The sequence below is a fragment of the Somniosus microcephalus genome, chromosome 29 (assembly GCF_052327205.1).
Source record: "Somniosus microcephalus isolate GS21.2 chromosome 29, FLI_Smic_1.0, whole genome shotgun sequence".
Classification (NCBI taxonomy): Eukaryota; Metazoa; Chordata; class Chondrichthyes; order Squaliformes; family Somniosidae; genus Somniosus; species Somniosus microcephalus.
The window spans coordinates 27,436,426-27,461,669 of NC_141015.1; the positions used below are offsets into that span (position 1 = coordinate 27,436,426).

At 40.8% G+C, this 25,244-nt stretch overlaps 1 protein-coding gene across 7 annotated transcripts in view; it reads right to left on the reverse strand.

Annotated features, from left to right (window-relative positions):
• LOC147098590 (adenosine kinase-like) overlaps positions 1-25,244 on the reverse strand; it is a 256,526-nt gene that overhangs the window by 58,317 nt on the left and 172,965 nt on the right. For 5 of the 7 annotated variants that reach the window (XR_015074198.1, XM_085970461.1, XM_085970455.1 and 2 more), the window contains exon 7: positions 11,874-12,044. The exons of the other annotated variants lie outside the window; for them this stretch is intronic. Coding sequence is in view for 4 of the 5 variants with exons in the window: in XM_085970461.1 (XP_085826587.1) it covers positions 11,874-12,044 (171 nt within the window). In the remaining variant the exon portion in view is untranslated. The remainder of the gene's footprint in view (positions 1-11,873; positions 12,045-25,244) is intronic. 7 annotated transcript variants of the gene reach the window in all.

Here is a 25,244-nt window from a genome sequence, read left to right on the forward strand (position 1 = left end):
GGAAAGGAAAATAGGACTGGTCTTGGTCAATATCCAGCAATTTGCTGAAAGTGCATGTGTGTGGTCAATGGGTGAACACGGGATTGGGTTTAGCCATGATGCCTGTAGCAGTTGAATAGCCCGCTGAGCTCATATGTGGTTGATTGCTATTTGGGTCAATGCACCTCACTTGGCGCTGTGTTATGCATAGCATGACACAATCACGAGCAAATGAAACTACAGGTTTCAGCAATTTCTGGATGAATGATTTCAAAGGCCAGATAGGGCCATCGGGGTAATTTAAGTAACTCAACCAAGCAAGAACAGAACCCAAAACTATCTATTGACAACAACATAAATTACAGTAACAAGCTCTTCGACACACCCCATACACATCAAAATACTGGACAGACGGTGATGATGATCTGCTGACAGTGGATGTGCTTATGTGCAAAGGTGCAATGTAAAGGATGCTTGTACCAGTGATTGTCGCTGTGACAAACACCAAGTGCACAAGATCTTCTGATATCAAGAAGTAAAATAAGGAATCAAGGAGAGCAATTCTAGATAGAGCAACTCCTCCCCACCCAAAAACAATTGCTGCGTGTCATACATGAACTTGAAGGCAACTATATTCTGCAAAAGAAACCAGCATTTTCTCTGAAAATTTTATTGCTCAAGTTATGTCGCCTTGGGCTTGCTTTCTGCCTCATTTCCAGAGCTTCGATCCTTGTCTTGGGTTTTGGTCACCATGATTTTCATGCGCTAGTCCATATGATTGGAGATTTTGTAGAAAGATAAAGACGTGCAGTGTGTGTGTGGTTTTTTTTGAGTGGTTAATTTTTAAGTGAACATGAAATTTGAGCCAGTTAACATGCTTTGTGACCTATGGCCGCATCAGGCATTTTCTCGTGCAAAATGCAAAGCTTTCAACTGTATAGATTTCAATATGATTGAGCACACGCTCTTTACTCTCCACATTAGTAATGAATATTTATCACTCATCTAATTTTTACCAATTATTTAAACGTTTCTTTTTTTTATTCGTTCATGGGATGCGGGCGTTGCTGGCAAGGCCAGCATTCATTGCCCAGCCCTAATTGTCCTCGAGAAGTTGGTAATGAACCGCCTTGAACTGCTGCAGTCCATGTGGTGAAGGTACTCCCACAGTGCTGTTCGGGAGGGAATTCCAGGGTTTTGGCCCAGCGACGATGAAGGAACGGCGATATATCCCTAAGTCTGGATGGTGTGTGGCTTGGGGGAGAAATTGCAGGTGGTGGTGTTCCCATGCGCCTGCTGCCCTTGTCCTTCTAGGTGGTAGAGGTCATGGGTTTGGGAGGTGCTGTCGAAGAAGCCTTGGCAAGTTGCTGCAGTGCATCTTGTAGGTGGTACACACTGCACCCACGGTACACCGGGGGTGGAGAGAGTTAATGTTTACGGTGGTGGATGGGGTGCCAATCAAGCGGGCTGCTTTGTCCATAATGGTGTCGAGCTTTTTTAGTGCTGTTGGAGCTGCACTCATCCAGGCAAGTGGAGAGTATTCCATCGCACTCCTGGCTTGTGCCTTGCAGATGGTGGAAAGGCTTTGGGGAGTCAGGAGGTGAGTCACTCATCGCAGAATACCAAGCCTCTGACCTGCTCTTGCTGCCACAATATTTATGTGGCTGGTCCAGTTAAGTTTCAAGTGTAGTATTCTGTTATTTATGCACTCAAATACATGTAAAGCAGTTTAACACTGATTTGGTGGTACAACAGGTTAGAATATAGCTCTATGCACTGCTTGAATGCAGATTTGAATCCACCCAGGCTAATTTGATGAAAGCGTCTCCTCTTTACTGGCAGTTAAATGTCCTAAATAAGATTGAGCGTACAAGGAGATTGCAAAACACTGATTGTAGGTTGAGCAGTCTCACATATTGGCAATCTCACTCAGAGACAATGGCAACGGATGAGAAATGAAAAAAATGTCACACTGATATTACAGGGTCTGCTCTTAGACTGGGGTTAAAGCACTCTTTGGGGGCAGATTACAGGGAGATTTAGGTCGCATCTGGCAATGCTACAAATTGTCTGGAACAGTGATGTCAATACTAGGCAATGAAAGTAGGAAAAAATTGTTACATTCCACAGCACTGACTGCCTTTGCTCAGATGAATTTTTGTGCTAATTTTTAAAAATTTCACAAAAAAAGTAGACCAAAAGGTTAAGTAATGAGATTGCAAGTACACTAAAAAGTCACATGCATCATAAACTGCGAAAGTTGGCAACACTGGTTGTACTCTTAAAATTTTCCAGAGATTTGTGGCTCATAAAAAGCTACGTTTACAGTATATGAAAATTGAAGCCAAATTTCTGTGGAAAGTTTATTGTGCATCTTATAAACCCAAATGAAATTACAGTGGCCGAATGGACCCCAAAGTGCACTGTACCAAGGAAAAGCAATTGCTCATATAATAAAGGTATTTACTGTTGTTAAAGGCAACAATGCTAATGTTATTACTGCCAGACCCGAAAGCTATATTAAGCATTATTTTAGCTGAGGGTACGACTGAAGAAACTTGCAAGGGATATCAAGATTAACACAAAAAGTCTTTACAATTATATTAGAAGAAAAAGGGTAGTCAAGGGTAATGTGGGCCCTTTAAAAACAGAGATGTGGGTAATATTGCAAATGAAAATCAGGAAATGGCAGACTTGTTAAATAAGTACTTTGTTTCAATCTTCACAGTAGAGGAATAGGATAATATACCTGACATTCCAGGGAAACTAATAATGAATCAAGGACTGGAACTCACTAAAGTTAACGTAAGCAAGAAAACAGTATTAGAAAAAACAATGGCATGAAAGATGAATGATTTCCACCCCAGGGTTGTAAAGGAAGTAGGTAAGGAAACTGCAGATGCTTTGGCCATAACCTTCCAAAGCTCTCTCGATTCAGGAATTGTCCATTTAGATTGGAAAATTGCAAATGTAACTCCATTATTTAAGAGAGAAACCAGGAAATTATAGACCGGTTAGTCTAACATCTGTTGTGAGTACGTTTTTTGAATGTATAATTAAGGACAGAGTGACTGAGCACTTGGAGAAATTTGAGCTGAATCGACAGCCAACATGGATTTGTAAAGAGTGGGTCACGTCTAACGTACCTAATTGGACTTTTTGAGGAAATAACTAAAGTAGGAGACAGGGAAATGTCTATGGATTTTTTTTAATGTATTCATTAATTCATGGGAAATGGACGTTGCTGGCAAGACCAGCAGTTATTGCCCATCCCGAATTGCTCGAGAAGGTGTTGGTGAGCTGCCTTCTTGAACGCTGCAGTCCGGGTGAAAGTACTCCAACAGTGCTATTAGGTCGGGAGTTCCAGGATTTTGACTCAGCGACGAAAAAGTTCCAAGTCAGGATGATGTGTGACTTGGAGGGGAACTTGGAGGTGGTGGATATAGTTTATATGGACTTCCAGAAGGCATTCGATAAGATTCCACGTAAGAGAGTTAGCTAAAATTAAAGCGCATGGAATTGAAGGCAAATTACTGATCTGGTTAGGTGGTAGAAGACAGAGGGTAGGGATAATGGGTGTGTTCTCGAATTGGAAGTGACTTGTGATATCCCACAAGGATCTGTGCTGGGGCCTCAACTATTCATTCTATTTATTAATGACTTAGATAAAATAATAGAGGGCCACATATCCAAGTTTGCCGATGAGACAAAGATTGGTGGTAGTGTAGATGGGAGCATAAAATTACAAAGAGACATTGATAGATTAAGTGAGTGGACAAAAATGTGGCAGATGGATTTCAACACAGGTAGGTGTGAGGTGATCCATTCTGGACCAAAAAGGATAGATCAGGAACAGCTAGGAACACTGGAGGTCCAAAGAGATTTCGGTGTCCATGTACACAGACCATGAAACTGTAGTGGTCAGGAACAAAAAATAATCAAAATGGCTAATGGAATGTTAGCCTTTATATTTAGTGGCCTAGATTATAAAGGAGACGATGTTTTGCACCAGCTATACAAAGCCTTGGTTAGACCACATCGAGTACTGTGTCTTTTTCTTCTTCTTAAGCAGTCCCTCGGAACCGAGGATGACTTGCTTCCACATTAAAAATGAGTTCTCAGGTGACTGATGAGTCAAATGCGGGACCCACAGTCTCTGTCACTGGTGGGGCAGACGGTGGTTGAAGGGGCGATGGGTGGGGTGCTTGGGATGATGTGCGCTCCTTGCGCTTGGCTTCTGCTTGCTCCCGGCGAAGAGACTCGAGGTGTTCGGCGCCTTCCCGGATGCTTCTCCTCCACTTTGTGCGGTCTTGGGCCAGGGATTCCCAGGTGTCGGTGGGGATGTTGCACTTTTTCCAAGGAGGCTTTGAGGGTGTCCTTGAAGCGTTTCCTCTGCCCACCTGGGGCTCAATTGCCGTGTCGGAGCTCCGAGTAGAGCGCTTGTTTTGGGCGTCTCGTATCGGGCATGCGGACGGTGTGACCTGTCCATCAGAGCTGATCGAGTGTGGTCAAAGCTTCGATGCTGGGGATGTTGGCCTGAGCGAGAACACCAACGTTGGTGCGCCTATCCTGCCGATGGATTTGCAGGATCTTGCGGAGGCAGCAATGGTGGTACCTCTCCAATGCTTTGAGGTGCCTGCTGTACATGGTCCATGTCTCTGAGGCATACAGGAGGGCAGGTATCACTACTGCTCTGTAGACCGTGAGCTTGGTGTCGGGTTTGAGGTCCTGGTCGTCAAACAATCTCTTCCTCAGGCGACCGAAGGCTGCACTGGCACACTGAAGGCGGTGTTGGGTTTAGTCATCGACGTCTGCCCTTGTTGACAGTAGGCTCCCGAGGTATGGAAAGTGGTCCACGTTGTCCAAGGCCTTGTCGTGGATTTTGTTAATCGGGGGGGGCAGTACTGTGTGGTGGGGGCAGGTTGTTAGAGGACCTTTATCTTATGGATGTTTAGTGTAAGGCCTATGCTCTCGTATGCTTCTGTGAAGGTGTTGACGATGGTTTGGAGTTCGACCTCTGAGTGTGCGCAGACACAAGCGTCGTCTGCATACTGTAATTCGACGACAGAGGATGGGACGACCTTGGATCTGGACTGGAGGCGACGGAGGTTGAACAGTTTCCCGTTTGTTCTGTAAATTAGCTCCACTCCAGCGGGGAGCTTACTGAGGGTGAGATGGAGCATTGCAGCAAAGAAGATCGAGAATAGCGTTGGTGCGATAACACAGCCTTGCTTGACTCCGGTCTGTACGTGAATTGGGTCTGTGGTGGAACCGTTGGTCAGGATCATGGCTTGCATGTTGTCGTGAAGCAGGCGGAGGATAGTGACAAACTTTTCAGGGCAGCCGAATTTGAGGAGGACACTCCATAATCCCGTAATACAGTTTTGAGCACTGCACCTTAGAAATGAAAGATTGGCCTTGGAAGGAGTGCAGTGCAAATTCACCAGAATGTTACCAAGGCTCCAAGGGTTAAATTATCAGGAAATCTACATTGTATTCCCTGGAATATAGAAGGTTAAGGAGTGATTTCATTGAGCTTTTTGGGCTTTGAAAGGAATTGATCGGGTTTTTCCCCTAGAGGGGAGTGGGAAAGAGTATAGGACAAGGGGACATAACCCTAAAATCAGAGCCAGGCCAGTCAGGAGAGAAAAGTTAGGAAACACTTCTTCATGCAAAGGGTGGTAGAAGTGCGGAACACTCTCCCACAAATAGCAGTAGATGCTGGCTCAATTAATCATTTTAAATCTGAGATCAATAGATTTTTGCTAGACAAGGATATTCAGGGATATGGAACCAAGGCAGGTAAATGGAGTTACAGCTCAGAACAAGTCAGTTGGATTGTCTGGGAACTTTGTTAATATTAATAAATAAAATACCAAAGGCAATGGCTCGCTCAAGATTAAAACTGAATTGGTATTCAGTTGTCAGCGAATGGAACTCAAGACAAGTAGTAATTTTGTCATACTACTGTCTCAAATGAACAATTTTTACAGATCACATTGCAAACTAATATATCTCTCACCAGCCATATTAAATTTGATACTCTGGATGAACCTACCCTTAAACTCTCAGAGCTCCCTGGATGCAATAATCGATTTTCTTTCCTGATGAATCTCTTAGTAAGTACATTGCCGAGTCAAATGATGACTCACACACTGTAGATTATTAATCACTGCAGGAATCCTTGTACAATATCAAGGCACGTCAAGAAAACCTTTTTGCGAACAGCGTATTTATGATTTGGACCACGAGTAACTAAACAAACAGGATACACTTTTGTTATTCCTTGCATGTAGTACAGTAATGGGTTATTCATTATTCCCCATACCAAGTTTCACAAATGCTACCACCTATTTTGATCTATCCCTTAAGCTCCCTTGAATCCCTGAGCAGTTTTATTATTTTAAAACACGGCAGCGCTATACTACATTGGTGCCCCAGCATACTAGGCCATAGAATGGTAAGTTGATATATACTGCAACTTCTTCACCTTAGCTGGGGTTCCACAAAGAGACATTTTGAAAAAGATAACAGAGTGAGAAACAATCAAAAGTAAAATCAAATTACATTGTTCTCCTGCACCTCCCAATAAGACAGCTCAAGCATACCAATTGGCAGAGACTGGGAAACATCACCTGTCTGCTCTCTTGGCTATGGAGCGCTTTGACGTTCACTGGCTTAAGGGATATGTAAGTAGAGGTGAAATAAAATGTGAACTACTGTGAAACATTTCCAATGCATGCAGACATAGGAAGCAGAAAACTAGTGTGTGAATTTCAGTTGAGAATAATTTGGAAAGCATAAAAAGTATCTGTAATAGATTATAGGGTTAATTCCACAATTTCAGCAGGGAAGTCGTGCTAAAATATTGTAATCCCAATTTGTTGTTTCCCAAAAGTGGGGCACAATGTATGAGGCTGAATGACAAGACTTAGTTTTTGAGGAAAATTGCCCAGCAAGACCCTTCACCAACAGAACATACTTAATCTGCTTCAGGGAGAAATTCATTTTGTAAAAAATATTATATGCATTGTCTCACACCTAAATTTGTTTTCTCACTCCCCTGACCTGCTGGTGAGCAAAAGGAATTTCAGAATTGGTCATCTGAAAGATTACTACAACATATCAGAGCAATACTGTAGTTGTAATCTCAAAGTACTTATTTAACAAAACAAATTCTAGGGATAACATACTGAAGTTGAGATTGTTGCAAAAGCTGGGGGAGAAAATGACAACTGAATTAAAACTACGAAGAATTGATGCGAGCAGTGTTTCTGCAATTTTCCTATCAAAAATGGGGAATATGGTTATGAACTGATCATGAGCAATTTTGCTGAAAACATTCTGCCTTTAATGTTATGGATAATCTTACTAACAAAGTAAATCCCATATACTGCCATCTCTTACACTGTCATTTTTTCCAAGTGTTTTTAAATGTCTGAAAATGTTATTGTCACTTCCTCCCTATTGCCACATCTTGCCTAAGACTTTCATGCATATGTACACCATTTACGTGTCACATAAGTCAGATAGCAAGTGTATGCATCACCATCTAATTGTCAATGAAATCTAAGTCCCCACAAAACTGCAGCAGCAGCTAATGTTAACCGTGACAATTTATAATTTCACAGCAATTTTATCACTAAAGCATTCAGCTTGAATATTTCTCAACACTGCATCAAACTGGATTCAGATCCTGTTACTGCCATTGTATGCTTACCACTTTTATGGTCATCGAATTGAGAGTGACAATTTGGTGCATTAAGATCTAAATGTTCAATAAAGAATTTATTTTAATTTCTTTTCAATAGTCCAATAGTTCAGGGAATGTACCAATGTTTAAGGCACAATTACTTCATAAAATATTATTGTTTAGCATATTTGATATTTGTGATTTGTAAGTGATTATAATACGTAATATTACAATATAATAGTCCAGAAAAACTGGATAAATTGTCAATATAAAATGAAAATAAAACACTGTGTAGTGTTGCTATTCTGCTAATGGATGTCACTGAAATATTTAGTAACTTAACTACATCTACAAAGTGTACTGAATTAACTTTTTGTCAAATTTGACTTAAAGGTAAATTGTGTTTGACAAATGTAACAGTTTTTTTTAAGAAGTGACAAACTGAACAGATAGAGACTGCAGTAGATGTAGCTCATACAGATTTTCGGAAGGCATTTGATCAGGTGTCTCACAAGAGGCTTGTTACAAAAATTTAGACGTATGGTACAAGAAGAAATATAGCAACATGGATAGAAATTTAGTTGATGGACAGGAAATTTTGGCGAACAGCAACAAGTACTGTAAAAGACTTCAGGAAAATACACATTATTAGTGGAATGGGCAGATACAATTTAGTGTGGATATATTTGAGTCAATACATTTTGGAAGGAAAAATTAGAAATTAAACAAATACTTTGGTTCTGTCTTCACGGTAGAGGACACAAATAACTTCCCAGAAATGCTAAGGAACCAAGGGCCTAGTGAGAAGGAAGAATGAAAGGAAATTATTATTAGTAAAAAAATAGTGCTGGAGAAATTAATGGGGCTGAAAGCTGATAAATCCCCAGGGCCTGATAATCTACATCCCAGAGTACTAAGAGGTGTAGCCATGGAAATAGTGGATGCATTGGTTGTCATCTTCCAAAATTCTATAGATTATGGAACAGTTCCTGCAGATTGGAGGGTGGCAAATGTAACCCCACTATTTAAAAAAGGAGGGAGAGAGAAAACAGGGACCTACAGACCGGTTAGCCTAACATCAGTAGTAGGGAAAATGTTAGAGTCGATTATAAAGGATGTGATAACAGGACACTTAGAAAATATCAACGGGATTAGACAAAGTCAACATGGATTTATGAAAGGGAAATCGCGTTTGACAAACCTACTGGAGTTTTTTGAGGATATAACTGGTAGAATAGATAAGGGAGAACCAGTGGATGTGGTGTACTGTATTTGGATTTTCAGAAGGCCTTTGATAAAGTCCCATATAAGAGGTTAGTGTGCAAAATTAAAGCACATAGGATTGGGGGTAATATACTGGCATGGATTGAAAATTGTTTAACACACAGGAAACAGAGAATAGGAACAAATGGTTCTTTTTCGGGGTGGCATGCGGTGACTAGTGGGGTACCGCAGGGATCAGTGCTTGGGCCCCAGCTATTCACAATTTCTATCAATGATTTGGATGAGGGAACCAAATGTAATATTTCCAGGTTTGCTGATGACATGAAACTAGTTGGGATTGTGAATTGTGAGGAGGATGCAAAGAGGCTTCAAGGCGATTTAAACAAGTTGAGTGAGTGGGCAAATACATGGCAGATGCAGTATAACTTGGATAAATGTGAAGTTATCCACTTCGGTAGGAAAAACAGAAAGGCAGAGTATTATTTAAATGGTGCTAGATTGGGAAATGTTGATGTACAAAGGGACCTGGGTGTCCTTGTACACCAATCACTGAAAGCAAACATGCAGGTGCAGCAAACAGTTAGGAAGGCAAATGGTATGTTGGCCTTCATTGCAAGAGGATTTGAGTATAGGAGCAAGGATGTCTTACTACAATTATACAGGGCCTTGGTGAGACCACACCTGGAGTACTTTGTGCAGTTTTGGTCTCCTTACCTAAGAAAGGATATACTTGCCATAGAGGGAGTGCCGCGAAGGTTCACCAGACTGATTCCTGGAATGGCAGGACTGTCGTATGAGGAGAAATTGGGTCGACTAGGCCTGTATTCACTAGAGAGTTTAGAAGAATGAGGGGATCTCATTGAAACGTATAACATTCTGACAGGGCTAGACAGACTGAATGCAAGGAGGATGTTTCCCCTGGCTGGGGGGGGGGGGGGGGGGGTCTAGAACGAGGGGTCACAGTCTCAGGGTACGGGGTAGGACATTTAGGACTGAGATGAGGAGAAATTTCTTCACTCAGAGGGTGGTGAACTTGTGGAATTCTCTACCACAGAAGGCTGTGGAGGCCAAGTCACTGAATATATTTTAAGAAGGAGATAGATAGATTTCTAGACACAAAAGGCGTCAAGGGGTATGGGGAGAGCGCGGTAATATGGTATTGAGATAGAGGATCAGCCATGATCATATTGAATGGCGCAGCAGGCGCGAAGGGCCGAATGGCCTACTACTGCTCCTATTTTTCTATATTTCTATGTGAGCATACACTCAATGGGAAGACATTGAAGGGTATGGATGAAAAGAAAAACCATAGGATTCAAATACATAATTCTCAAACCAGACAAAAGACTAACACTATTTTGGGCTTTAAAAATATGACAGAGTACAAGAGTGAAGAAGTAATGGGCCAGAATTTACGGTGTCTTCCACGGCGTTCGCCATCGTAAGCCTTCTGATAGGCCCGCAATTTCTGGGTTTCCGCATACGCAAAAATCTGGAACTTGCGATCTGTCAAGGTACGCCTTGACAGATCATCCGAACTGACAAGAAAATCACTTTTGCTACCGCAGCAACTACTTACTGCCCAGCAATCGCCCATGAAACTCTTACAGCTGGTAAAAGCAGGCATGGGGCCTGCTTTCACCAGCGTAAGAGTTATTATAAATTTTAAATTAAATTTTTTTTGAATAACATGGTGCACACTTAAAATTAGTTTATGCAAATATTGGCCTGGATTAAAATGTTTAAAACTATTTTTCAAAAATTAAATTTTTATTGTATTTGTTGTAATGAAGGGACTTTTAATTGAATTTGAAAATCAGAATATTTATATTTATTAGAGTTGTCTAAATTGTTTAATTATTTGGGGGTTCCATTAGGGTTCATAGGGGATTCCGTTCAGAAATGGAATCCTCCTTTCTCATTGGAGGACCTGGCCCACATGATCCCAGAGACCCTTCCGAACTGCCTGCGTCCCTGGGATCCATCGGCCAGTATGCAGGCGTATGCCTGGAGGCCCAGGACCTGAACTCTCCATAGCTTTGGAGCCCGGAGGCAAGTTCGTAGATGTTTAGCAGGTCGGAATTGTGCTCCGGAGGTATACCTCCGACCGCAAATTCAGGGCCAATGATAATCTGGTACAAAACACTGGCTAGGCCTGTTAGAGTACTGTTTGCAGTTTTGGTTGCACCATTATAGAAAGGGCTTTGAAGCCATAGAGAACATAAAGCTTAGATTCGTGAGCGTTGATGCCAGATTGGGAAACTATAGTTATGAGGAAAGACTTGAGATACTGGGACTATTTCCACTGGAACAGAGAAGGTTTTGATAGATGGAATAGGGCAAGACTATTTCCTCTGTTTGGGGAGTCAGTGACAAGGAGGCATCCATTTAAAATTGTTGCAATGTGAGTGGTTAATAGAAACTTCTTTACATGGTGGGTTGTTGGGAGCACAGAAAGTTTTGCCACAGGGAGTGGTTGAGGCACAGATCATTGCACCTTTTAAAGGAAAATGTAATAAATATTTGAAGCAGAAGAAGATAAGGTATGATGGGGAAAAGGCGGGCCAGTGGGATTGGTTTTGAATTGCTCTTAAGAAAGAATCAGCCAAGACACTGTATACTGGAAATCCTTCTTCTGTGCTGTAAACTTGTATGGTTCTATGACTTAGGCAGTCTAATATTGGACTCCTAAATGATAAAATAAATCCTAGAATTAACAGTTTAAGCTTGAAACATTAAACGAAAACCTTGCTGGTGTATTTTAAATATGTAATCAGAGCCCTGTTCTGCACATAAATTACTTCAAAATGCATTGAAATTATTCAAATTGTGCCCGTCACTTAACAGTTCCACTCTGTATGAAATTGGTAAAGAAAGCATGACCGTCTTTCGTCATGTAATGAGTGCTGACTTTCCAATTAACCTGCACTAACTATTGATTAAAATCCACTGTATTTATTTTTTTTAAATAACAAACCGTCTCATTTCCAAACAGGATATCAACGTAAGGGATAATTTTCATCAGGTCCTCCTTAAAAAACTGCGAGATGAATGGAGCAGATAGATTTAGGCCCAAGATCTTATTGTTTTCAGAGACATGAGATGCCACTTTCAGAATGGATTCTGTTGACACTGTAATAAAGAATCCCTAGAAGAGAACAAAAGATACTCATTGTTACTGGCTGTAGAAGAACACATTTGAAACAACAAAACTTTTATGCAAGAAAACTATAATGAACTCAACAGTTAGTTTCAGACAGTTTATTAACGGCTTGTGTCCCAATAACTTCATTTCAACACTGTTGGCCCAGATTTTGCTGTAATAATAACAGCGAGGCTATCGTGCGCGCCGTTATTACAGGGTAAATCTGACAGCAACTTCTGGCATCCGCACATGTGTAGTTAAACGCGGAAATCCAGAAGTTGCTGTCAGAGATACCCTGCTCCTGTACACGGTGTGCTCTTACAGACCTCGGCGATAAACCCGGCACTGAAATCACTGTAGTGGCATGAACTTAGGATAATTACCACTACTGTAGTTCCACACTAAAAATGGCTGAAAAGTTAGGGCTAGTGCATTCAGGAATAATTGAGTTTTTAATGGCGTAATAAGTGATAATTATTGCTGAACAACCGCTCTGGTCCTGAAAAAAATAATTTTACAAGTGTGGAGTCTCATTCCCTCAGAAGAAAATTAGTGTTGGAATTTTTTTTTTTTTTTTTTAAAGTAAGTAATTTAAGGTTTTTCTGTCTGTCTCCTTTATCGCTCTCCCTTAATCCCATTTGTATTTTCTAATCTTTATTGTGCTTCCTTTTCATGATTTAAATGTAATTTATAATTCCTGGTTTAGACGCTGCATGACTCAGTGCGGATTCGTCAATCCAATTGGTTGAACAGCCTTGCTGTTGCTTGTCCTGCTCACAGACGCCGCGGATCCACTGTAGAGGTTGCCGCATTGAAACAGACGCCAGATTAGTAGAAATCTTCGCTGACAAGCCTGCAAAAGTCTGTGGGCAACTGTACACGAGGTGAATGCAGCTGAGAGGAAAATCCGGCCATTGTTTTGATATTAAGGCAAAGAACATGCTAATACAAAAGCAATATGTTCAAGAAAGTCTGAAGTACAGTAACAAGTACTCTCTATTTTTCATAGCAATTCTTAAACATTTTTTTCACCAAAAATATAGTTAAGGGACAATTCAGTGAATTATTTATCCTGATAATTAAAATCAGCAATGGCTTAAATTCTAAAAAGCTGATGGTAACAAGAATAACACTTTACATATGCTCTTGAAAGATATACACTATATTTACAATATTGCTACAAAACAAGTGCACACTTCTACTCTAACTGTATGTTACGCTGTAGTTGCACAGCAGGTATCGTTTGGATGGTACATGCATTGAGAGCTATGTGAACAGGCAGCACAAATTAGGTTGCCTTCTCCAAGCCAGATAGAGGAAAGAAGAGCTCTGTACATGCATACTTAGTGTTTGAATACCAGAGAATTTCTTTATTAATAACGAACAGATAGTTCTGTCAGTACATAGAAACTGTTGTGAAGCTAGAGATGCGAGACAGGTACTGAAGCCAAATCCTGAACTTTGGTTCCAGGTATCATGAACATTTTGCACTGTTGCAGGACTGTGCAATGTGCAGGATATCTGATGTGTTAATCAGCAAACAAACAAGGCAAGAAAATATTCAAGATTTCTTTTCAGCTTGGCTCAGCGGCAGGACTCTCGCCTCGGAGTCAGAATGTTTTGGGTTTAAGCACTACTCCAGGCCTCGAGTACAATCTAGATGAACACTCAATGCAATACTGTGGAAGTGCTGCATTTTTGCAAATGTCATCATTGTTCAGATGCATCAGTCAACCCCGTCTACCTGTTCAGGTGGACATAAAAGATCCCATGACAATATTAAAAGAACATTTATCACTCAAACAACACCACCAAAATAAAGTAACAGCTGATTATTTCATTGCTGTTTGTGGGACCTTTCTGTGTGCAAATTTGCTGTCATGTTTGCCAACTTAACAAGTGACTAGACATCAAAAGTAATTCAATGGCTGTGATGCTCTTTGGAATGACCTGAGGACATGAAAAGTGCTATATCAATGCAAGTTTTTTCTTTTTGCCTATTCATGTGATACGTATGATGATTTGTACAACCATCTTTCCCAATTTCACTCATGAGGTTAAAACCCCTCAACTTCTTTTTGTTGTGCTATATATCGACTGCAGCTGAGATTTGTGTACTCCCTTCCTTTCGCCACTGTGACCCTGGCCAGCCAAAAGGTTTTTGAGAGAAATCCTGTGATTCTGCCTCTGATTTGCATCTCCAACAATGGAAAATGCCAAACCTTCACTTGATACCTCCCCACACAAAGCTGAGAGCTGGTGATAATCTTTTTAGTGTCAATTAATTTGAATGTAAAGTAATTCTGTCCATTACAGCCTTTTAGCTGACTTTTCTGGACTGGATGTTCCAGGAGTGGGACTAATTTTCAACAATAAAATGTTTTTGAGATATACTTCCTCAATTTCTACACACTTTCAAGATTACTTCCTGGAACCTTGCCAGTTTGGGCTAGGTTGTCAATCTATGTGTATGTAAAACAGCACCTCTCCAGCTCTGTTTATACTAACATTCAGATTAAATTCAATCCAAATTAATTTTTCCACATTTTGCATAAAAAAACAAATTGTTCAAAAGGACTTGAAAAGCTATTTGAAATGGAAGATAAATGCATAAGTAGTACATTTGTTTTCAACAGCCACAAATGAATTCTGGGACAACAAAGGCAAGATTATAGTGCAACCATTAACTGCATTCAGTACAGGCCAAAACAGCCTTCCAAAAGGTTTATGTTTGGATTCACTCTGATATAATTAATTCATATATGGGAACTGAACTTCAAATAAAACTAACATTACATTGTTATTATGTAATATAAACAGCTGAAGTGGACACTGGAATTCCCTTGCGTGTTCTGAAAAGACCCATAATCCTCACACATCCTTGGAACTCAGAGGACCTTAAACACAAATAATGATGCACTGATATATTTCCTCCAGCACCTCAGCAACACAACCAAAGGAAATTATTGCTATTCACCAATACAACTGTTTCTACAGTATGTGAAGTGGCATTTCCAGTATACCAGTACCCCTTCTCAACTTCAGCTACAGTACTTCAAAATACTTGTAAATGGAGCTTTAACATGTGGTACAATATGTGCAAGAACATAAGAAATAGGAGCAGGAGTCGGCCATTTGGCCCTTCGAGCCTGCTCCGCCATTCAATAATATCATGGCTGATCTGATCTTGGCCTCAACTTCACTTCCCTGCCTGCTCCCCATAACCCTTGACTCCCCTGTAGCTCAAATATCTGTCTATCTCCGCCTTGAATATATTCAGTGACTCAGCCACCACAGCTCTCTGGGGTAAAGAATTCCACAGATTCAAGACCCTCAGAAGAAATTCCTCCTCATCTCCGTTTTAAATGGGTGTGTAGGGGTCTCTGCACTCCTAGCAAAGAATCTATAAACTCACTAGTAGTTAACAAACTGAGTTTAATGTACTGAAACTTTACAAAACAAGAAAAATGCAGGAGGAGCTCTAAACAGGTCCACTCACTATCACTCCACACGAGGACTGGCTGGAAACACCCTCTACCTCTGACGTCATCACGTTTCCCGCCGTTGGAACGTTACATGACCCATGTGATGACGTCATCGCGTCAGATTGCGATTTTGTCGATCTAGCTCTGTTTAACCAGAGCCAACATTAAAAGGTAATAAACATGATTAAAGACAATTGTATCAGTCACTGTGAGAGTCTCTTAGTGGCTTTGCCACATACGCCCCCCCAGAATTGTCTTTAATGAGAAGAGTCAATCGCTGAGGAGGTCGGACAAGCCTGTTGGACCGACTCCTAAATTCCCGGAGCGCCGATCGCCATCGTGGCCGCGGGGGAAGTACCGGGACCGGTGTGCTTGACTTGCGGCGGTCTATTCGACGGTCTGGTAACGAAACTGCACGGTGGGCGGCAGCAGCGGGCCTTCGGGCCGAAACGAGCATGGTAGTAACAGTAACTGGTCGCCGGTGGCGCCGTGGTCGGAGCCGGGCTCCTCGTGGCGGGACGTTGCGCTATGGCGCAGTATTGTTGCCGGACTGCGTAAATCTTATCCGCCTCTTCGGCGAGCGCGACGCAGTCTGCAGTTTCTGCTCGGGCGAGGGTTGCCTGGACTTGCTCGGGGAGCTGAGTAAGGAACAGCTCGCGAAACAGAAAGCACTGGGGCTCGGACCCCAGGAGAGTCAGCATGTGGCTCATAAGCTCCGAGGGTTTGGAGTCACCTAACCCTGGTAGCGTCAGTAAACGGCGAGCGCGCTCCGCTTTGGTAAGACCAAATACCTGCAGCAATCGTGTCTTGATGGCTACATACTTGTCAGCATTCGGGGGACTCTCCAGAAGGCTGATGATTCTCAACGCCGTCGAGCTATCGAGGGCGCAGACCACGTGGAGCTATCTGGTCTGGTCCTGTACGACGTTGCGGAGTTCAAATTGCGCCTCGGCTTGCACAAAAGGCCGCCTGTTGTTCCCAGAATTGGGGGAGCTTCAAGGCCACTGCATTGGCCTCTATTCCTGGCCCGTGTTCTGCGTTCACCGTGAAAAATGATCGCGAGGATTCGGGGTCACCAATGTAGGAGTCTCTGCACTCCTAGCAAAGAATCTATAAACTCACGAGTAGTTAACAAACTGAGTTTAATGTACTGAAACTTTACAAAACAAGAAAAATGCAGGAGGAGCTCGAAACAGGTCTATTCACTATCACTCCACACGAGGACTGGCTGGAAACGCCCTCTACCTCTGACATCATCGCGTTTCCCGCCGTTGGAACGTCACATGACCCACGTGATGACGTCATCGTATCAGATCGCGATTTTGTCGATCTAGCTCTGTTTAACCAGAGCCAACATTAAAAGGTAATAAACATGATTAAAGGCAATTGTATCAGTCACTGTGAGAGTCTTTTAGTGGCTTTGCCACAGGTGACCACTTATTCTGAAACAGTGCCCCCTACTTCTAGATACCCCCACAAGGGGAAACATCCTCTCTGCATCTACCTTGTCAAGCCCCCTCAGCATCTTGCATGTTTCAATAAGATCACCTCTCATTCTTCTAAACTCAAATGAGTATAGGCCCAACCTGCTCAATCTTTCTTCATAAGACAACCCCTTCATCTGAGCAATCAACCTTCTCTGAACTGCCTCCAGTGCAGGTATATCCCTCCTTAAATAAGGAGACCAAAACTGTACGCAGTACTCCAGGTGTGGTCTCACCAATACCCTGTACAGTTGTAGCAGGACTTCCCTACGTTAACTTTTTGTGTTTACATACGAATTAGGAGCAGGAGTAGGTCACTCAGCCCCTCAAGCCTGCTCCGCCATTCATTAAGATCATGGCTGATATGATCACTCCACATTCCCGCCTACCCCCAATAGCCTTTCACCCCTTTGCTTATCAAGAATCGATCTACCTCTGCCTTAAAAATATTCAAAGACTCTGATTCCATCGCTCTCTGAGGAAACGAGTTCCAAAGACTCATGACCCTCTGAGAAAAAATTTCTCCTCATCTCTGTCTTAAATAGGCAACCCCTTATTTTTAAACAGTGACCCCCTAGTTCTAGATTCTCCCACAAGAGGAAACATCCTCTCCACATCCACCCTGTCCAGACCCCTCAGGATCTTATATGTTTCAATCAAGTCACCTCTTATTCTTCTAAACTTCAGCGGATACAAGCCTAGCCTGTCCAACCTTTCCTCCCAAGACAACCCGCCCATTCCAGGTTTCATGTACAAGGACTCCCAGATTCCTCTGTGCTGCAGCATTTTGTAATCTCGCTCCATTTAAATAATAATTTGTTTTTTATTTTTCCTACCAAAGTGGATAACCTCACATTTTTCCACATTATACTCCATCTGCCAAATTTTTGCCCACTCACTTAGCCTATCTATATCCCTTTGCAGATTCATTGTGTCCTCTTCACAACTTGCTTTCCCACCTATCTTTGTATCATCAGCAAATTTGGCTACATTATACTCGGTCCCTTCATCCAAGTCATTAATATAGATTGTAAATAGTTGAGGCCCCAGCACTGATCCCTGTGGCACCCCACTAGTTACAGTTTGCCAACCGGAAATGACCCATTTATCCCGACTCTCTGTTTTCTGTTAGTTAGCCGATCTTCTATCCATGCTCATTTATTACCCCCAACCCCGTGAGCTCTTATCTGTGCAGTAACCTTATCGAATGCCTTCTGGAAATCCAAATACACATCTACTGGTTCCCCTTTATCCACCCTGCTCGTTACATCCGCAAAGAACGCCAGCAAATTTGTCAAACATGGTTTCCCTTTCATAAAACCATGCTGACTCTGCTGGACTGTATTATGATTTTCTAAATGTCCTGCTGCTACTTCCTTAATAATGGACTCCAGCATTTTTCCAATGACTGATGTTAGATTAACTGGTCTACTTTTTTTTAATATAAAAACAGAGTGACTGTTACCAACGACCGGAAGCTGCGCAGAAACGTTCTGCGCATTAATTTGGAAACTGATGTCGGTGACATTTCTGCTTTTTATCCCCCTGCAGAGCCTGTGAGTCCCAAAGGCCCACTTCGTTCCCAGCTATTTTTCCTATAGTCCCGAAGACCCGCTCCGTTGCCAGCAGTTTTTCCCCAGAGCCCATGTGTCCCGAAGACCCGCTCCGTTGCTGGCAGTTTTTCCCCAGAGCCCGTGTATCCCGAAGACCCGCTCCGTTGCCGGCAGTTTTTCCCCAGAGCCTGTGTGTCCCGAAGACCCGCTCCGTCCCCAGCTTCTTTTCACCAGAGCTTATGCGTCGCGAAGCGAACAACCAAAAAACACTTAGACTGCGCATGCGCAACTACTTCAACTTCATTGGCAGCTGTCGCTACCATTTTTTAAAGCTACAGAATATTTCAATGTTAGCAATGTGGGAGTTCCATTTCAAGTCAGAGGAGACAGTGAGACCCATAATGTCAATAGATTAAGGATTGAAGTTAAACCATCAGATCTAAAAGATGCTAGCTGTTGACTGAATTTGTTAGAGGCATGAAGAAGCTCTCTTTCAAAACTGATTTACACTGTCCCAATGAAGGCCATGGCAGAAATCAAGGGACAGTGATTTAATCACTGCAAGACAAAAGAAATAAAGAATGTGTGTTCTGAAGGAATGCTAGTATTATGATTGCAGAACATTAGCAGTGGAGTCATACATGAAAAAAGAGCAGGAGTCAGAGAGCACAGAAAGAACAATGGCAGCTGGGAGTGGAAGAAACAGTGTTTTTTGGACAGGGTTAATAGGCTTAAGACAGAAAATACAGAAAAGGAAACAGAGAAAAAATGTAGGAAGGCAGAAAATACATTGCTAACTCACAGGAGATATTTGGGTCTGGTTTGCATTACAGCTCTTTTAAATTAATTCTACTGTGGTGGCAGAAATTGTGATGTGTGTAGTTTCTGTTCCCCTCTGACTAACATGAATGCTTCATAGTCATAAAGGAAATGATGTAGCTGGTGACACATGAACAGAGTTCCAAAACAATCCAGTACAAATAATCCATCAACATATACAATGGGGAATACTGAAATATCTAGTTTATTCCTGCATGAAGACGACCTTCACAGTTCACTCATAGAACAAACTGAGTAATTCACCATTCCCAAGAGTGTATCATCTATATGTCAATGCTTAAAGTCCATTTCCCCAGTTTGTCTTGTTGAGATCTTGTTCACATAGATGTAGTTCAAGTGATACTGTCAACCTACTTATAAGAACACACAACTGATTGCTATCAGGAATCTCCTACAGCAGCCTGGAGTTAACCAGCTCCTAGATTTGCCGATATGATGTAACACATCATTTTGTACCTAAATTCAACCTCGCCCAAGGTACAGAAAACACACCATTTACTTGGTTTGCATTCCAGGTTTCTGATTCATCTCGGTATGCAGTTCAATAATTATACTTCATTAACACTTTCATGCAAAATGGGAGAAATTTCCCATTATCCTTAGCACATGATTTTCTCTAATTTTTGCCTGTTGACAATTGTCGGCAAATGGCAAATTAATATTTTCAACACTGCAAAGGAAGTCAGCTAATCAAAGCTTTACTAATCACTACCATTTAGATTCTACAAATTTGAATATGAAAAAGGTTTCATCCTGCACAATTGAGTTATTTGATTGCTCACCAAATTTTCCAGTACAGCAAAGTACATGGCTTTTGATTCAACATGCAACTACAAATACTAAAGATCCCTTGCTGAAGTAGCTTCAACAAATGCACTCACTTATTGTATGGCACTTGCATAAGATATCTCTGTAGCTCTGATATACCACCATAATTGTTTTCATCCCTGTAGCATACTTAGGGTGCATTTGTCTACAACAATATTAAAACCCTTTTGATGAATATTGTATTTACAATAGTTTGAGGATTCATTATGACTAATCTTATATTTATGCAACTGACTGGAAGATTAGCATAATAGAACAGCTCAGCCAACAAATTTCTGTCATTTACACAGCAGTCGTCAGTTCTTAAATCAATGGTTAAAAATAATCTACCAGGAAGTCATCATGAATAATTATAAATTTATAACAGATCAGCTGAAACCCCTTTTTAATCTATTTTATTGCTGACAAATTTGTTCTGTGGCTATTAGCGCGACTAACGGCAATCTCTTTTTCTCTGCATGACATACCTGACAATTTAATCATTGGTTTTCCAATTTATTCTTCTGCCTGTCATTTTCATAGTAGTTTCATTTTAAAATACTGCCACCTTTATTCACTCAGGTTGTAATGCTGATACGAAATGTAACTTTTTCCTTTGGTCAATCAATTATACACAATTCCAAAATGGAAGCTCATCACATACTAAATAATCTAAGGATTAAGCACTCCACAAATCAAATGTTCTATAAGTAAGATAGATTATTATCTAGCAACAAGACTAAAACCACAATGTGTACAGCAGTATCAGCTAAAAAAAAAAAGGTAGGGTTATATTGTGATCAAAAACAAAATTAGCCCCGGAGCAAATAGGATGGACTCATTTTGATGACATTGCCATCATGCCACAATGTACAAAGCTGTTCTTCCCATTCACTACAACATAAACATAATTCTTCAACTTTACATGAGTCCACTGTTCACTGTTGTAACATTTTTGCCATCAAGATTCTTCACAATCAGAAACAGACACAGGTGTAACCATATTTTTGTAAAAGAGGTCTGCTTTCTATTCAGTTCAACAGTTTCCACATATTTGAGGGAGCTATGAAATCACAAGTATCTCAAAAGTGTCATTCCAGGTAGTATAATTGACTAGAATAACCTACAAGTTATTTCCCAACGTTCATCTTACTATTCTCTATTGGGAGGGCAGTATCATCACATTCATGGAGACTTCCACCTAAATGTGTAATCAGTGCTGCCTCAGTTAATCTACGAGGCAGCTTGATCTGTGTAGAAAGCATCAATCAGCAAGAGTAAGACTAGCAAAACATGTACACCCCAAAGAAAATTGAAGTACAAGTGCTAGTCAACACCTGGGAATCCAATGTTTTTAACTTGTAATACTGACCTGACACAAACAAATTAACACAAGCAACATGTGGTCACATCTCGATTTATATCCCCACAACTCCATTACTCTAATTCTGGTCTCTTGTGCATCCTCTATCCCTTTGCCCCACTGGCAGCCATGCCTTCAGCCGCCAAGGCCCTATGCTCAAATTTGCTCCCTAAACCCCTTGGTCTTGCCACCTCTTTCTGCTCTTTTAAGACCCTCCCAAAAATCCACTTCTTTGACCAAGCTGACCGTTCGTAGTATTTCCTTCGTTGGCTCGATGTCCATTTTTTTCATTACCCCTCTGTAAAGTGCTTTGGGACGTTTTTCTACGTTAAAGGTACTACATAAATGCAAGTTGTTGTTATTGGTCACCAGATAAAATGCAACATCACTAAAGAAAATGGTTCTTCAACATGGATGCAACAGAAGATCACTGCAATTGCCAATAATGGCAGAAGAAAATTACAGCAAAATACTATATATAAGCATTTCAGAAAAAAAGTTATGAAATGGAAACTGCACAACTCTGTGTGAAAGGTAGATTTATGAAGCTGACAGACCTGTAAATGTGGTACTTTACCCTCATACTTCTTCCAATCAAATAAAATTTCCGACCATAGTGCATTTAGAACTGTAATAAATGACCTTAAACCATAAGGAACAAACTGTACTGAAATTCACAGAACAGTCTGAAAGCCATAAAATCATGCTTTTTTAAAAAAAAATACCACCAAAACAGCAACCGCATGCTGCAAGAAACTTGAAATTCATTTGACCGCCAGCAGCCCTCACTATTTGCTAAAAGACCATGATCTTCTGCTGACCACTGGCCTGCAATTACTTCTTTGTTTTCTCCATTCTTTATGAATAGTTCTAATTGTTAACTGTGATTAAATGTTTTTCTAGCTAGGTATGCACTTCAACATTATTGTTCTGATGGTATATGCAATTTCAAATCACTATTCTGTTCTACGCTACCAATTTTATACAGAGAACACCATATGTTAGCAAATAACCAGAGCTCTAAACTTCAGTTATTTTGAGCACGACAGTATCCCAAAATAGATCTGACGTCTTACATAACCTAATGAGCATAGATTCCTCCCACACTGAAGGCTCAATTGGCAAAACACTCCACTAAAACATGCCTTGCTGGTTGTTTAAGTTTAGTTGTTGAGAAACCTGCATGGAAGTCCTACTCACCCCAGCAAGAATTACTGATAGGCCTAGAATCAAGCCAAGGCCTTGCTTGCTCATCCTGTGTTCCTTAAACAAATGTATTCAGGCTGCTTCTTTCAGAAATCACACATAAAAAAGACAAAGGGGAAGAAAGAAGGAAGTGAAAAGAATCTGAAGTAAGAGTCATAGGAAAGATTTGATTATAAATCAAAACAGGTTATTTTAACCCTGTATAATTAATTGGCAAGATCACACTTAGTGCATCATGTGCAGTTTTGAGCACCCTATCTTCAAAAGAACATTGATCTTTTGAACAAGAGCAATAGATTTCATTCTTGAGCTGATGTCTCGAAGTTGCAGATTCCAAACTTGACCTTGTTTTCAAAATTAGGTATGATTCAGGTCTTAAAAAATGACAGAAATTGATACATGATGTATCCAAATTACTTTGATTGCAAAGCTAAAGAACATGAGTACAAAATTATCAAGCCCACGCAAGACTAGGCATGACCACCGCTAGCAAGTATGCGCACATGCAGACACATAAACTGTAGTGAACATGTAGAAGACTCCAAACAAAACTTCATACTTATGTTGATGAAGCCCTTTAACAAAACATGTACAAATATCTGTTTATAAGTTTTAAAGGAATAAGATCACAAGATAAATACAGATAAGGAAAGCCATTCAGCCCATATAATTCATTCATCTCGAAAGGTCCTACAGTCTCCCCACTGTGGCATCCAATTATTTTGTAAAGAATTCCAAGCTTTTCACCTCCCTATTACTCTATCAAAAGTCCATTCCATGTATAGATCGCTATTGACTTGCTTCTCCCAGCTTCTGCATGATGCTACCCGGGCGATCTAACCATATGCTCCATCATCGGGTGGGAATCAGGAGTAGCAATAAAGGGCAGTAAGACTCCATGAACTTGAGGAGAGGGATAAGGGAAAAGCAGGGAGAACAATGCCAGTATGAAATGGGGTAATGAAGAAGATTCCCGGCTAAACCGGGAGCAGAAAAGTGCCAACCTAAAACTACTGCGGAAGGGGGCTGCGGAGAAGAGCACCAATGTGATTGAGTGGCTCCATTTTAGCAACTGAGTACCAATATATATCCAAAATAGCCCTCAATTTCACTGCAAAAAGTGAGGGAAGATCCTTGCAATTTTTGCCCCAACCGTACGCAATTTTTCTGGTGCACTGTGTGCGAGTCACCTGTAGTTGTGTGGCTTTAAGGTTGAGTTAATACTCAGGGATTTTGCTCGATTATCTTTGGGGACAAGGAGAAATTTCACCAAGTGTTATATTTCTGGAAGTTGTCACTCAGTAGACACCATGGCAATACTGAATTGAATGGTCTTTTCTCATTTGATACTTACATTTTTATGAAACTGAGGAAAATGTGGGTTAGTGTAAAAGTGACAGAAACTGTAAGCAGAAACATAATAATGGCTGCTTAGATTTTGGGTTGGTAGCCATATTATTTATCAAAAGGAAACAGAAAAGCTAGACATGCTGAGAAGATTTTACAACTTTTATCCAAGTTTGTTGTGAAATTCTAAGATTAATGTCCAATGAAGCTCTGTTGTTATAGCCAGCTGTTTATTACTTATTTTTTCAAATTTTGTGCTCATCAATATAAGGGATGATAGTGGAGGAAGAAATGAACTTCCATTTCAGGCAATCAGTTTCAGCATAAAAAACCCAAGGATCTGCAAAGATAAACTGGATTGACTACCTGCTTAAACAGTGATGTTTCAGCTGTGAAAGCCATATTCGTTTATAAAACAATTATGAGCTGTAATACTGAAAATAAAATGGTCTAATTTTAACAGATCATTTTTAAAAATTGAAATAAACTGCCAGTCTCATGATTGTTTGAATCAAGAAACCAAGGGATGGTTTTCTTTGGTTGCATTTAAGTACATACAAGCCTGAAGGAAAATTTATACTGAATATGCTGCGTAATGCAAGCACATAACACTGTGTTTTTGGCTTTGTCAGGTTGTAGAAAAAAATCAGTTCCAAAGGCATGTGTATGTTTTAGCCAAATGGGGCACATTTTAAGAAGAGCCAGCCAGCAAATTAACACAGCAAAACATATCTACAAAATTACACTTCGTAATTTATATTTCTGGCAATCAATTTGACTACCAATCATCAAGCTTCAAGAGATCTTGTTCTGAAAGAGTCTCTGAACTTGGTAGTGTATACAATCTTTGCCAAAATCACTCCAACCCTCATCTTCTCCAACTTTTAAGCATGGCCTGAAGTTGTACATACTGCATAATTGTTGCATCAAAACCAAATGTGAATTCCTGTTAATTTTCTGTAACATTGCCCAAGGCTGCCAATGCTGTGCAATCCGCATGGTTTATATTGCACAGGAGATTTTGCAATGCCAGGACAACTCATTGGCACACATTTCAAAATTCTGGTCCACACTTTGTTTCTAACTACTTCAACTTCTTCAATGACAAAGGAAAGTAT